We start from the raw sequence: 13946 nt of genomic DNA on the forward strand, positions 1-13946 counted from the left end.
AATGATAAGAACAATTATCATACCCCTTAAGTTGCCAAATTTATAAACCTATATTGTATTGAACCTTTTTCAAAATAATGTGAAATTTATTAATAAATTAACAAGTTGATATAATCTGGACACTAAAGTGAAGAAATGTCACTTGTGATGTTATAACATTTTAACACAAAGTTTTTAACAATATAAGTCCCTATCACGAAAAGATATTACTCAGATATTTTACTGTGTAAGATACATCTAGCAAGAAAGTATCTAAACGCGTAATGCCTTAGTTCATTTCCAAAAAGTATTTACAAAATCTCGAAAATGGCAGTTTTTTTTGCAGTTTTTCATTAAATTCAAATAGGTTGAAACCTAACGAAAATATGAAAGATAAAATTACGTTTTATGACCATCTTCCTGATTTTATTTTGTAGAATAATAATAGATTTTGATTTTCTAATACATGGGTCTAAAACGGAGCTTTATAATACCTTCTCCTTTCACGATAGGCATACCTATATGTACTATAGTCAGGCTTAAAATTTAATATTGCTAACACTTGCTCAAATATGGTATTCAATCTTGTTGAATTATCCATTTTGATCTTCATGTGTTAAAAAAGTAAGAATCAGTAAGATATATGAAAACATCAAGTTCCTTAAGGAAAACAACACTTTCTATTTACGAAACGTTTATCTTATTTAAAACAGTCACTGACTTATTTGAAAATGAGCCATCATACATTTTTAAGCGTCTCTATGGACATGTGATATCAATTACCAGACGAATATTATACTCGACAACATCGACTGTTTCTAATGTATTCAGATATTAACTGGGACCAAGCGTAATGTTAATATGTTATTTTGTTTAGAACAATGGTTCTGTTGAGACCATGCTTCTACTTTTTTCTGAACGTGGGTTACAAAAAACAAAAGAACACAATACTTATTTTCTGAGGAAATTGAAAGAAACAAACGTTAAGTACATTTGAATCAATTATAAATGATGATAGAAATAGTGTTTGGATAACATATATATGGTATACTGACTGTAAATTGTTTGAATCCGAAATTTGAAGTTCTATCGTGGTTCGTTTGATTTGAATATTGCATGTTATTAATGTATCTGAATTTTTCACATAAATATATACTGCACAATATGTTTAGTTCCTTCTTTCAATTATCCGCTAAATGTTACTGTTATAGATCTGAGAGAATTATATTGTTTACTTTCTATCACGAGTTGTTCTATTCATATTCGATGCTATTGCGATTGCAGTCATTTAGTTAAACATATTGCAAAGACCATTACCTCGTGTTTATGCATATTGACATTGTTTGAATGCATATTGTTCTGAATTTGTTGCCATCAGTTATAATTCCATTGATAAACGTTTTCCTTAAATTAGAGAAACAGACGTTCAATTCTCCGAAATATTTTAGAAGATAAAATTCAAGGTAAAAAAGAAATACTAAAGGAATGGCATGAATTCCAAAACTAAACGAGACCGTGTGCATCGGCAGTGTGTTAATCTCTAAATATAATTCATTTTACTATATTTATTTTTGTACTGAACGCTCACCTTTATTAAGTTCAGATGGTCCAAATAAAAAAATACTTGTTTTCTCTTTAAAGACATATAATTATTAGAAAGCACATGAAACTTGTCATGCATCTTTGATGCATGTGAAAGCATAAGCATAGAGTACCAACAAATCCTATGGGATTTAAATATAAAGAATATTTGATATCATTTTTCATATGGACAATTTAATCACTATCAAAACAATCATATGCTATGATAAAATATTGTTTTCATAATGTCAATACATACATTCAAGGGTAAATCTTGTCCCTTTAATATAGACAAAAGTATACATTATATTACCTGTTTTTCCTGGTAGTTCTATTGGATACGGCAATATTTTTAATAAACCTTTTTGTTTGTAGTACTTAAACACTTCAAATGCTTCGTCATTTATGTATTGTAACATAACAACAACTGTATCTACTTCCATCATTATCTGGTATTCAAACCATTCAATAAGATACAAAGGGTTGAGATAATTAAAAGCAATTTTTGCACATACACCTATACCATGTACCATGACTACAGGATATATGACAGACGTCACTGTAAGACATGGATCACAAGAGTTTCCATTTTCCACCAGTCCAATATGTACTGGCTTGAATTTAATGTTCTTTATTGAGCACTTATATTTCTTAGCTATTAGTTCAGGCTTCATCGATCTGTACTGAAATTTGTCTTCGACAACAGCCTCTGATTGATGCACTCTAAACATGTTTTCTCCAAATATACAGCATTCAAAAATTGATTGGAATGTAGAACCATCAAGGACATTGATCACAATATATTCCACCGATTTCCAGTGTGACCTAGCTTCAGCTATTGAGTTAAATATATGCACAGTTTCAAAAAGAGTATCAGAAGGACAATATCTGTTTTGCTGAAAGAAAAATACAGGGTTTTTCTTCATTTTTTTCACATTGATTGAACACGCCTTTTTTCGTTTCCATATGCTCCATGAGTGATCACATTGTCAGAGAATATTACAACATTATAACAACATTACTATGAAACAACTGGGTAATAATATCTAATCAACACATTCAAAACATAGCCGACGTGCACATATGACGTCGGCATGAACCTTATTTTTGTACAATTAAACCATATGTCGGCAAAGTAACCATACAAGCTGATATTCGTAAATACCCTTAACAGCTGTAATCAATTTTAAGATGCTGATATGTTTTTGAAAAGGAACACCAAAATTGTCAATGTAGAAATAGGGCAAGTGTACTAAAAATGTAACAATTTGTGTCAAAGTTGACGGGAAAGAGGTTAAGCGTTTCCAATTTTGCTCTTTTTTATATTTGTTGATAATTTTAACGGTTTACACCGGAAAACGCGATGAAGATAATTTCTGAAACGTACACATTGCGTCATAAGACGGTATCAAGTCAAACGATAGACCTTAATTATGAACATCTTTTTTTTCTCAAAAAATGAAAGTCGACTTGACTGAATGAGTTTGAACCTTAGTTGTCTGAACAATTTTTTGAATTATCAACGGGGAAGTTTTCATAAAATGTTTTTTAAATCATGCTAGTACCAAATTATTGACTACAAGGATGATGTTACCCTCGGGGACTAGGAGTCCATCCACAGTGGTATCGACCCATTTATAGAAAATACAAACAAAATGAACATTACGGAATTCAACTGTATTACCGTTCTTTGATATCTCAATATAGAGAACACATTCGTTATTTGTTCCAATTCATGTCTGTTACGATGTCTACATTTCAGAGTTCCTGACCAAAACAATATTAGACTGACCCGACCTTTTAAACTATTGCTTTAAACGGTCTTTAGTTTCCATTGTTGTATTTTGTATACTTTTGTTTGTCTTTTGATCGTTCTTTTTTGCCATGGTGTTGTAACTTTTTCTTAAACGTATGAGTTAGAATATCCCTTTGGTATCTACTGAATCCCTTTCACATGTAACATACAGTCCGAAGGCCATAATTTTGAACTGTTTTTTTTTTTTTTTTGTGTACAAATAAATGCACTCATTCCTAAGGATATTTTACAACATTATATATCACGATGTATAATGTGAGGAGAGGACAGCAACAAAAGATAACCTGCAAATCACTATTCATTTCATTTCATATGAACGGATGTATTTCCCGGCAAACCATATCATTATATCTATCACTAAAATTTAAGATTATGAATATCAATTAAACTGCCAATAAATATATATGATAGATAAAGGATAACAGGAATGACCAATGCACAGCAGATCAAATCAATTAAAAAAAAACACTCCTTAAAAAAAAATAAAACACGAACAATCGAAGATAAAATGCATCAAACCAGCACATTATAAAAAGCTTTTCTTGGTAAAAACATAAATGGGGTGTGGTTGTATCATTTACTTTATTTACATAATAATATGAATATAAGCGGTAGTTAGAGAGGTGAAAAGGCGACTGCGCAGTGCTACATCTATGCTGTGTTGCCGTAGAAATTAGACCGAAAAGTATAGATTACAGCCCAGGATGGGGAGGAATAAAATAAACAGATTTACTCTAACATTGTTAAGTTGATCTTCTATGAACTATATATATATATATATATATAATTTATAATTAAGATCCATTTTGTTACATCTGGTGATCCGTTTATTTGGCAATCGCCAGGGCAGTCTGCAGGGTTTAAGAACATCCGTTGTTCGACCTGCTAGTCAAATGCGTTTTGTTAAAATATACTTTTTCTCTTTTTTTGACTTTTGGAAAATGTTGTTTGTGCTGTATTTAGACCCCTCTACCAAGAAATTTGTTTTGCATGCACACGTATAAAAATTGCCGTTTTTATCCAACGCAATCATAGGTTTGAACGTTGTTTTTTTTAAATTTAGACTTGTTTATATTTTTTCGTTTGAGCTTGTATTATATATACCATCGGGTTTATACAATCCGTTCATCCTACTCTTCAAAATTCAAGAGTCTATCCTAAATTGAGGTAAATTATATGGCCTTCCAAATACCGTTTCGATTCCTAACATCACTGAAGAGACATTTATTGTCGAAATCCGGATTATGGTGTACCAATTTTTGCACCTCATGTTTGCGGTAAACCATCTTTCCAGCAAGTTTATTGTTTTCTGTTTGGTATTAAATTAATAATTAAGATCCATTTTGTTACATCTGTTGATCCTTTTATTTGGCAATCGCCATGGCAGTCAGGAGGGTTTAAGAACATCCGTTGTTCGACCTGCTAGTCAAATGCGTTTTGTTAAAATATACTTTTTCACTTTTTTGGTCTTTTGGAAAATGTTGTTTGTGCTGTATTTAGACCCCTCTACCAAGAAATTTGGTTTGCATGCACACGTATAAAAAATGCGGTTTTTATCCAACGCAATCATAGGTTTGAACGTTGTTTTCAATTTAGACTTATTTATATTTTTCGTTTGGGCTTGTATTATATTTGCCTTCGGTTTTAAATAATTTGTGCAATGCTAATTGGGTTTAGCTTATTGGTCATGATATATCAAAATGAACTTTTCAAAGTCTCTTGCAGATAAAATCTTACTTTTTTTTAGGAAGTTAAGAATATACCTATCCAGACTTTTTGAGACCGGTTTAAGACTGTTTGGAATGTGTCCAAACAATATTTGACTGATTTAATATTGTTGAGAATGCATTAAGAATTTGAAGAACGTGTTGAGACGTGTTTTCGATGTCTTAGATCTGTTGACACCAGTAATGTCTGATCAGTAATTTTATCTTTCTATTCCCGATTGTGACATTAGGACTGAGTGCGGATTCGCATTGCGAATGATGCATGCATAGTAGGAGACGCTTTCTCTGTGGACGCACCCTGTCTCGCTTCTGTTTGAGTTCATGCGATTCCTTCAGTTTTTATTTGTTACATTTATTAATCTCTACTTCACGGGAGCCATTCGGTTTATCGAGAGAATTGATCGTGAAAGAATAACTAACGGTGGTCAAGCATTGCGATCAGATCGTGAAAGATCTGGTATCGGATCGTGAATGCAGTTAAGTGTATTTCTACTTCAAAATCTATGAAACAATCTGCTGTAGTTTCAAAAGGTGAAACAAATTAGAAAAAAAAATTATGTCTGTCAAAATGATTCAATTTCCTTAATAAAACTGTGCACTTAATAAATGAAATAATGCAGTATTTTTTAAGGAAACACAAAAGGCGACACACTATCCTATGAAAATCATTAAGAAAAAATCACGTTTTGTAACTATAATAGTCACATTCCAATATATCACGATATATTTAAAACTTAATCTTTATATGTCAGATAGTCCAGTAAAATATATTTATATCATTACTTGAAAAACTTCATAATATTTTTGAAAAAGTCTATTTTTGTTGTTTTTTATCAAAATTGATCGTGAAAGATCATTAAACGCATTATTTGGATCGTGAAAGACAAGGCGTGACCAGACTTAATGATCAGAAAACAGAATTTGTTTACCAATTGCAATACTTGTAATTGGTTGAAGTGTGTAATTACTTTCTAAGGACGTAAATCATTGCTTTAATTTTTGTTGGTGATATTTATATTTTTACCCATATTTAGACCTGTTTTCATTTATGAGGCAATGCGACGCGTAACTAGGCATCCAAGATAATAAGACCTACAGCAGCGTAAATGGTCGAAAGGTCAATATTGTGTATACATAATGCGTAATGCATCCACAAACGAGGGAAGCGATAGGGGGTCTGGTGGTTTTCCCCCGGAAATATCTTAATGTGAACGTTTTTGTTTCCGAAAGGGTAACTTGTTACTTGTTTTTGTTTTGTATCGATCTGATGAGTTAAGCCCTTTTCAACTGAATTTTATAGTTTGTTCATTTGTTTTTCTGTTTCACCACTGTCCCAAGTTAGAAAGAGGGTAGCTAACAAGTTTAACCCCGCCACATTATGTAGGTGCCTGTCCCAATTCAGGAGTCTGTAATTCAGTGGTTGTCGTTTGTTGGTGTACATGTATATCATATTTGTTTTTCGTTCATTGTACATAAATCAGGCCGTTAGTTTTCTCGTTTGAATTGTTTTACATATGTCATTTCGTGGCCTTTTATAGCTGTATGGGTTTTACTCATTGTTGAAGGCCGTACGATGATCTATAGTTATTAAATTCTGTGTCATTTGGTCTCTTGTGCAGAGTTGTCTTATTGGAAATCATACCACATCTTCTTAATTTTATATTAGATCAAATAAGCTTTATCATCTAATTTTACACACAGGTGTATTGAAGATGTTCTTTCCATTAACAATACGAACTTTTCTTATTTGGTCTCATTTATAGCCATGAACTAGATTTTATAGACACCACATATACAGCTTCCTCTGCATCATTTTAAAACATATACCCCGAAATTGACTACAGCGGCCATCTTTTAATACCAGAGTCTATGACAAACGAGATGATTTCAATTTTGAAATTATACAATTTCCTCACCTTAGCAGCGATTTACCAACTTCATCCGCCTATGAAGTTTACATTTCTGAACTCATACAATTTTCAGAGATTGCAGCTAATACTCAGATCTAGTTTGTAAAACGTTATCAGTGCCTGCGCAAACAATTAATGAACCAGGGTTTAATGTGTTGACTCTGTGTAGCATTTTATTTACTTTACTGTTTTATCTTTATTTGTCTTTGTACTACTATAGTAATATGTTCCATTTGATCGTATGCCTCTTGACGTGGTTCGGTATATGTGCATCCAGCTTTCAGATTTTTGACTTTTAGCGTTCTTTATGTGGGTTGATCCAGAGATGCGATAAGGACACATGAGGATTTTTAAAGCGTAGTTTCATTTTGTATACCCTTGTACTTATATTTTATTTTTTATGAATTTTATCGGGTTAGTGTATATGTCATTATGAGAGGAGACCCTTACGGAGTCCCTTAAGTGCCAAGTAAATTGAAATATTTTCGTTTGCCGGACATTTAAGCTGGTGTGCACTAGTTTGAAAAGTCGTGCACACGACATCTAAAAACTGGTGCGCATAACTTTCAAAATCTGGTGCGCTAGACTTTTAAACTGGTGCAAACGAGTTTGAAAGTCGTGTGCACCAATTTGAAAGTCGTGCGCGCTAGTTTGAAAGTCATGCGAACCAGTTTGAAAGTAATGCACACAAGTTTAAAAGTCATGTGCGCCAGTTCTTGAATGTCTTGCATACCATCTTTGAAAGTCGTGCGCGCCAGTTTGAAAGTCGTGCGCACCATTTTGATAGTCATGCGCAACAGATTAAACGTCATGCCCTCCAGTTTCAAAGTCGTGCGCACCAGATCTTGAAGGTCGTTAACACCATTTTTGAGTCGTGAGCAAGTGTTTGAAAGTCATGCACACCATCTTTGAAAGTCGTGCGCGCCAGTTTGAAAGTCGTGCGCACCATTTTGATAGTCATGCGCAACAGTTTAAAAGTCATGTCCTCCAGTTTAAAAGTCATGCGCACCAAGTCATGCGCAACAGTTTAAAAGTCATGCCCTCCAGTTTCAAAGTCATGAGCACCAGATCTTGAAGGTCGTTAACACCATTTTTGACAGTCGTGAGCACGTGTTTGAAAGTCATGCGCGCCTGTTTGAAAGTCATGCACACCATCTTTGAAAGTCGTGCAAGATTTAATATCCGGCAAACGAACATATTTATATTTACATGACACTTAAGGGGCTCCTTAATTATGCTTTACTATACTGGCTGTATTATCAACTACATAATCTTTTATTGGCGGGCGTATTTGTTTGATTCGATTGTAAGTGTGTTTGTTTGGTGTGAGCCAAGGCTCCGTGTTGAAGGCCGTACTTTGACCTATAGGGGTTTACTTTTACAAAATGTGACTAAGATGGAGAGTTGTCTCATTGGCACTCATACCACATCTTCTTATATCTATTGAACATTAAATTAAGCTGTGTTGTATGTCTGTGATTTATGCTACTGGATGCCAGATATGACCACGTAAACCAATTAATTCTGTTAGTGTTGCTCCTCTAATTTGGCAATATTACGGAACATTAAACAACTGTCATACAAGTGGGCGTATAAGCAAGCAAGAAACCAGATTTAACCCACCATTTGCTTAGGAAAATGTCTGTGCTAAGTCAGGAATATGACAGTTGTTTTTCTGCTCTTTTGTTTTAAACAATGTTTTTTTCTCCAATTTTTTCAAAAATCAGCAAGGAATGTCGTTTTACAGATATGACTTTGCATCAAAATTAATGGGCATCAGATGAGACAATCTTAACTTTTTAAACAAAATAAAACTTATGCAGGACGGACAGACACCCTTATATTAATATAAGAAAACTAGTTGGTGTGGTACTATCAAAAAATCAAATCTAATGGTATTGAACCATTATAGTCCTATTTACAAACAAAAAATGAAACGGAATAAGTCTTGTAAATCCAATCTGTTGATATACCGATTACAAGCATAAAAATCACTTGTTTAAAGAAAGATTCGAGCGTTTTCGTGGATTTTTTGCAATAACGTATAAGCGGCAACAGATCTTTCACGATCCTTTTCACGATCATCCAAATGCGGTATCCGATCTTTCACGATCCGTAATATCAATTTTTTACAAATATTACCGTTTTTTGCAAAGTTTCTGAATAAACTGATTAAAAAAAACTTTAAGAACTATTTCAAACAGTAATATTGAACGAAATTTCTAGGAGAAAAGTAGTTTATGCATTAAAAATTTGAAAAAAATCATGTTTGTTTACATTTTTATTTCTCTGAAATTTTGAAGAGCAATCTGCCTTTTGTAGTTTTGTAAAAACGGTGTATATTTAAGTCTTGATTTTTCTCGGAACCATTTTGAAAGACAGTTTGGTTTTTCCTATATTTTTCATAATAATTGATTAAATAAGATTATTTACTGACGAAGCATGTGTCTTCTCGATAATATTTCATTCACGATCCTATACCAGATCTTTCACGATCTGATCGCAATGTTTGACCACCGTTAGTTATTCTTTCACGATCATTTCTCTCGATAAACCGAATGACACCCGTGTACTTAGACGATTTACGAGATTTGAACATTGGTAAACGACTGTCACCTTATACAAATTCAGACAGTTTGAAGACTGTTAAGAATGTGTTGATCTATATTTAGGCAGTGTTCAGACTGTTAAGAAAGAAAGTAAAGAAAAATGAGAATAATTTAATAAAATTAAGACAGAAAAATTTGGAAAAAGTTATACTTTTTCTGAATGTTAAGACAACATTCAAACAAATATCAGAATCTGATAACTCTGTAGTGCAAGGTATTGTTTTATTACCGGAAGCATTTAGAAGCTTTTTGGTTATATTGATCAGCTCTTCAACGTCTTTATAAGAAACAATACGTAAAAAATAAATGAAAAGAATCCAGTTTGACATACCAAGACTGCTGATCAGTTCAGTACTTCAAATGAATGAAATAAATGTTGACACTTGAATTTTAAATTAGTCATATGTATCAATATTGATGTCATTAATATAATAAACAATCCATCCTAAATTATTAGCTTCATTGATTTATGGTATCGGTATATACTGTTCAATATTTATTAAAAAGAAAGACTGTGTTTCATGTAACATATATAATCAAAGCATTGTGTAGTTCAATCCATTTTGAGATATCAGGACTATCTATTTTTAATTTTGGTTCAATATTTTGAATAAAAAATATGTTCACTCTAATCATAATCCGACGGAAAACGTTATATGTTTTTACTAATATTGGTCTCATTTGTAGAATCTCTCTTGTGTTCCTTATTGTAAACTAACTAATGTATGATAGTAGCATATACTTTCCAATATTAAGTACAAATATGGCCATTGTTAATTGATACTAACAAACATTTTTTTTTGTATACAGATCATCCTGAGGTACCAAGACTACTGATTTGTGTTTCCGGTTCAGTATTTCGAATAAAAAGAAGTACTTTAGTGATATCAATAAAGGCTAACAAGATATTTTACTCATGCATACCAATATTGGAGTTATTTATAATATTCAATCCATCATGAGTTTCCAAATTAAATGATTTATAACAATGCCATATAATTTTCATTATGAAATACTTAATTGATGCAGTGCATACGTGTTTTAAAAGTGCAATAAAAAACTGAGATACCAAAAATAACGAAGTTAAAGTTCAGTATGTTTCAATATAAAGTACAAATATGGCTAGTGCTAATTGGTATGCAAGCCATCCTAATCTTTAAACAGGTTCAGTATTTTGAGCAAACAGGAGAATGTTGGAACTCTAAATCAAAGCCGACAATACTTTTAGACATTGTAAAGCAATATTTAAAATGCTTTATATAATTAAATTATATGCTGGTATCATAAATAAAGGCATAAGTAGTTTTCTAATTTTCAAACCTCATAAATGGCATTTGATTAAAATTCATTTAAGCTGATGATTTTTTTCAACGGTAATATTTACCTGTATAGATCAAGGCAACAGTAGTTTACCGATGTTCCAATCTTAAAAATCGATTGAAGGGAAACTTCGCAAAAAAATGAAAAATTGATATTTGTTCATTATGTTCATTATGTATACAAAAGCACATATTCATAAATATTAACGTTTTATTCCCCTAGATAAGAGATCAGCATCGATTTTAAATTGAGATTATCAATTCTTTACATGTAGCCATCTTGACTCTTCCCGATTAAAAACACGTGATATCTATAAACCACAAAGTACCAACACGAACAGGGACTTACGTAGTCGTTATTCAATGTCGAAATCACTTGTCTGGCGTGCGGTTGTTTTAACCCGACAAGGTAATGACAAAATCAATCACAGTTTCCCGGATCATAAAAATACATTATACCGAACATGGTTGTACTACCTATCGGCAAACTTTTTAAACTAACTTGATACGGAACAATGTTTAAAAAAAGGTTTAAGAGTCGGAAAAGTCGTCCGATTGGACATCAAATTTTTCTTGAATAACTATGGTCTGTCGTTTTACAACTGTTATTTTTTTTCTAAGTTTATGAAAGAAAATAAATATATAGGTAAATAACTTTAGAGCAATTACTTTTATGGATTCTCTCCAAGTGTAAAGTCATAATTAACTAGCGGTGTTCCGTGTAAAATTGTTTTCAAAAATCTAATTTGATCATAAGTCTTTTATGCAATACATTCATTTGAGTCTGTCCTTCTCTAATTTGATCATCAGCATGGCTAAAGGAATTATGGCTAGAGGTATTGTGAGGTGACACGTCCAGGTATTCAAGCGATTTCCTGTCGGGCTGAAAAGAAGTCTTAATTACACAATTGAATAATGCAGGTTCATACATCGCTTCACTGCTGAGCGTATCAGCGTACACGGCCGATAACTGGGAACTTTCCATTTAAAATCTATCAGATGTAATATACATCATGTGTACATTTTTTGAGTCCGACAGTGGATCACAGTGATATACTAATCATTGATAACCTCATACGTGTATAAATTTTACTACCACTTGTTTATAAATGACATTTTTGGTGTAAAGAATGATATTTATGAAAATCTAAACAATTCCAGCTAAAGATGTGAGGAAATAAAATCTATTTAGATATTTCCTAGGGTTAAATTTGGAAAAATGTAAGTATATACTCGTTGTTAATAATTATGGAAAATTTGAAACATTTCCTATATATATGTATTTCACAAAATTGTATTCACTTGTCGATAAATGGTTTATACAGATAGAAAGTTACGGAACTATAGGTAGTCACAATTTTAAAAATATATTGAAAATAAAAGAGAAAAGACTCATATAAATTGCATAAATTTAGCATACTACTGTACATAATAGAAACAGGTATACGAAAAATTTCTCAAATGTTGTATAGGAAAAATACACATATTTGGTATATAAATATAAAAAATGCACACATCTAGTAGAAAATAAAGTCTCACCAACTAAAGCATTTCACATATAATTGTCATTCTTGGTTGAAATGATGGAAGGGGTCATTTAAAAAAATGTGCATGTACGCTGTGAATAGTAGTGGCTATTCAACTTCCTAGAAAATGTGTATAACTGCAGTTGCATAGTACACACCAAAAAAATATTTCAATTTTGAATTTGATGTGACTTACCGTTCATCTTTTTTTTCTTGAAAAAGGGGAGGGGGGGGCATTCATTGTTTAATTGTAGAGTCAATTTATGATTCTAATTTTACAAAGAAAAAAGCATTGTTCCAAAAGGGAATTTAAAAAATAACTCACTTCTATCGAAAGTTACAGATGAAAAACGTAAATTTACAATAAAATATTAGTTCCTGGATGTAATTTAAAATCTAAATTATAGTTTAGTGATTTAAGTTGAAAAAAAAAATGTTTAGTCAGAATTGAAACCATTTACCTCACCTAGGACACCTCTCAAAAGATGACTGGTGATGCTTTATATTCGTGATAATTTCTGTGACATGGTACATTCTGTTTAGGTAGTGATTAATCTTGACATTTTCGGGTATAACAGCGGAGCTTCATGTATATTACCTGTATATGGTAAGGTACTGTCCCATGACGTCTCACGTATAAACAGGTTTATATTTATGTTGGCGTTCAATACCTTTTATGACATTCACAATTTTGCGTGTTCTGTATACCAAATCCATATTCTATTTTTAGACCGAATGAGGATATGTAATTTTTGAAAGAAACATATTGACTATCATATTAATTTCGGTGTTTTTCACTAAGTATTAAATCATCGAAATTTAAAAATACTGCTTGTCCACAAGGAACTGTAGCCGATATTTAAGAGCATTCCATAAATTTAAAAAAAGAATTTTGTTCCTGGATGTAATTAAAACAAAATTTTTAGTTTAGTGATATAAGTTGAGAAAAAGCATTCCCCCACCTCGGACCCCTCTTATATCATGAATGGTCATGCTTTACAACCGTGAAAATTTCTTTGACATGGTACATTCTGTATAGGTAGTGATTTACCTTGACATTTCCGGGTATTACAGAGCTACATGTATATTACCTGTATTTGGTAAGGTGCCGTCCCATGAGGTCTTACGTATACAGGTTCACGTTTATAATGGCGTTCAATACCATTTTCTGATAAAACAAGATTTTATGACATTCAGACTTCTGAATGTTCTGTATAACAAATTCATATTTTATTTTCAGACCGAATGAGAATGTTTATTTTCAAGGAAACATATTGAGTATCAAATTAATTTCGGTGGATTTTTTTACTTGGTATTAAATCACAGAAATTTAGAAATACTACTGCTTGTCCGCTTGTTCGAGTATTCGTGTCTGTTAAGAGTGGGAATAATGTGTCCTACTGAAGAATACGAATGACAAGTCTTGCAAAGGTACAAGATATAAAGCACATTGAAAATCCGATTCCTCCAGTCTGTCTC

The 13946-nt window shown here is 32.2% G+C and overlaps 1 protein-coding gene across 3 annotated transcripts in view; it reads right to left on the reverse strand.

Annotated features, from left to right (window-relative positions):
- Positions 1–13946, reverse strand: part of LOC127725327 (uncharacterized) — a 59630-nt gene that overhangs the window by 28962 nt on the left and 16722 nt on the right. For all 3 annotated transcript variants that reach the window (XM_052232264.1, XM_052232271.1, XM_052232259.1), the window contains exon 2: positions 1874–2456. In XM_052232264.1, coding sequence (XP_052088224.1) covers positions 1874–2456 — 583 coding nt within the window. The remainder of the gene's footprint in view (positions 1–1873; positions 2457–13946) is intronic.

The sequence above is a fragment of the Mytilus californianus genome, unplaced genomic scaffold, assembly GCF_021869535.1.
Source record: "Mytilus californianus isolate M0D057914Y unplaced genomic scaffold, xbMytCali1.0.p SCAF_1, whole genome shotgun sequence".
NCBI classification, from domain to species: Eukaryota; Metazoa; Mollusca; class Bivalvia; order Mytilida; family Mytilidae; genus Mytilus; species Mytilus californianus.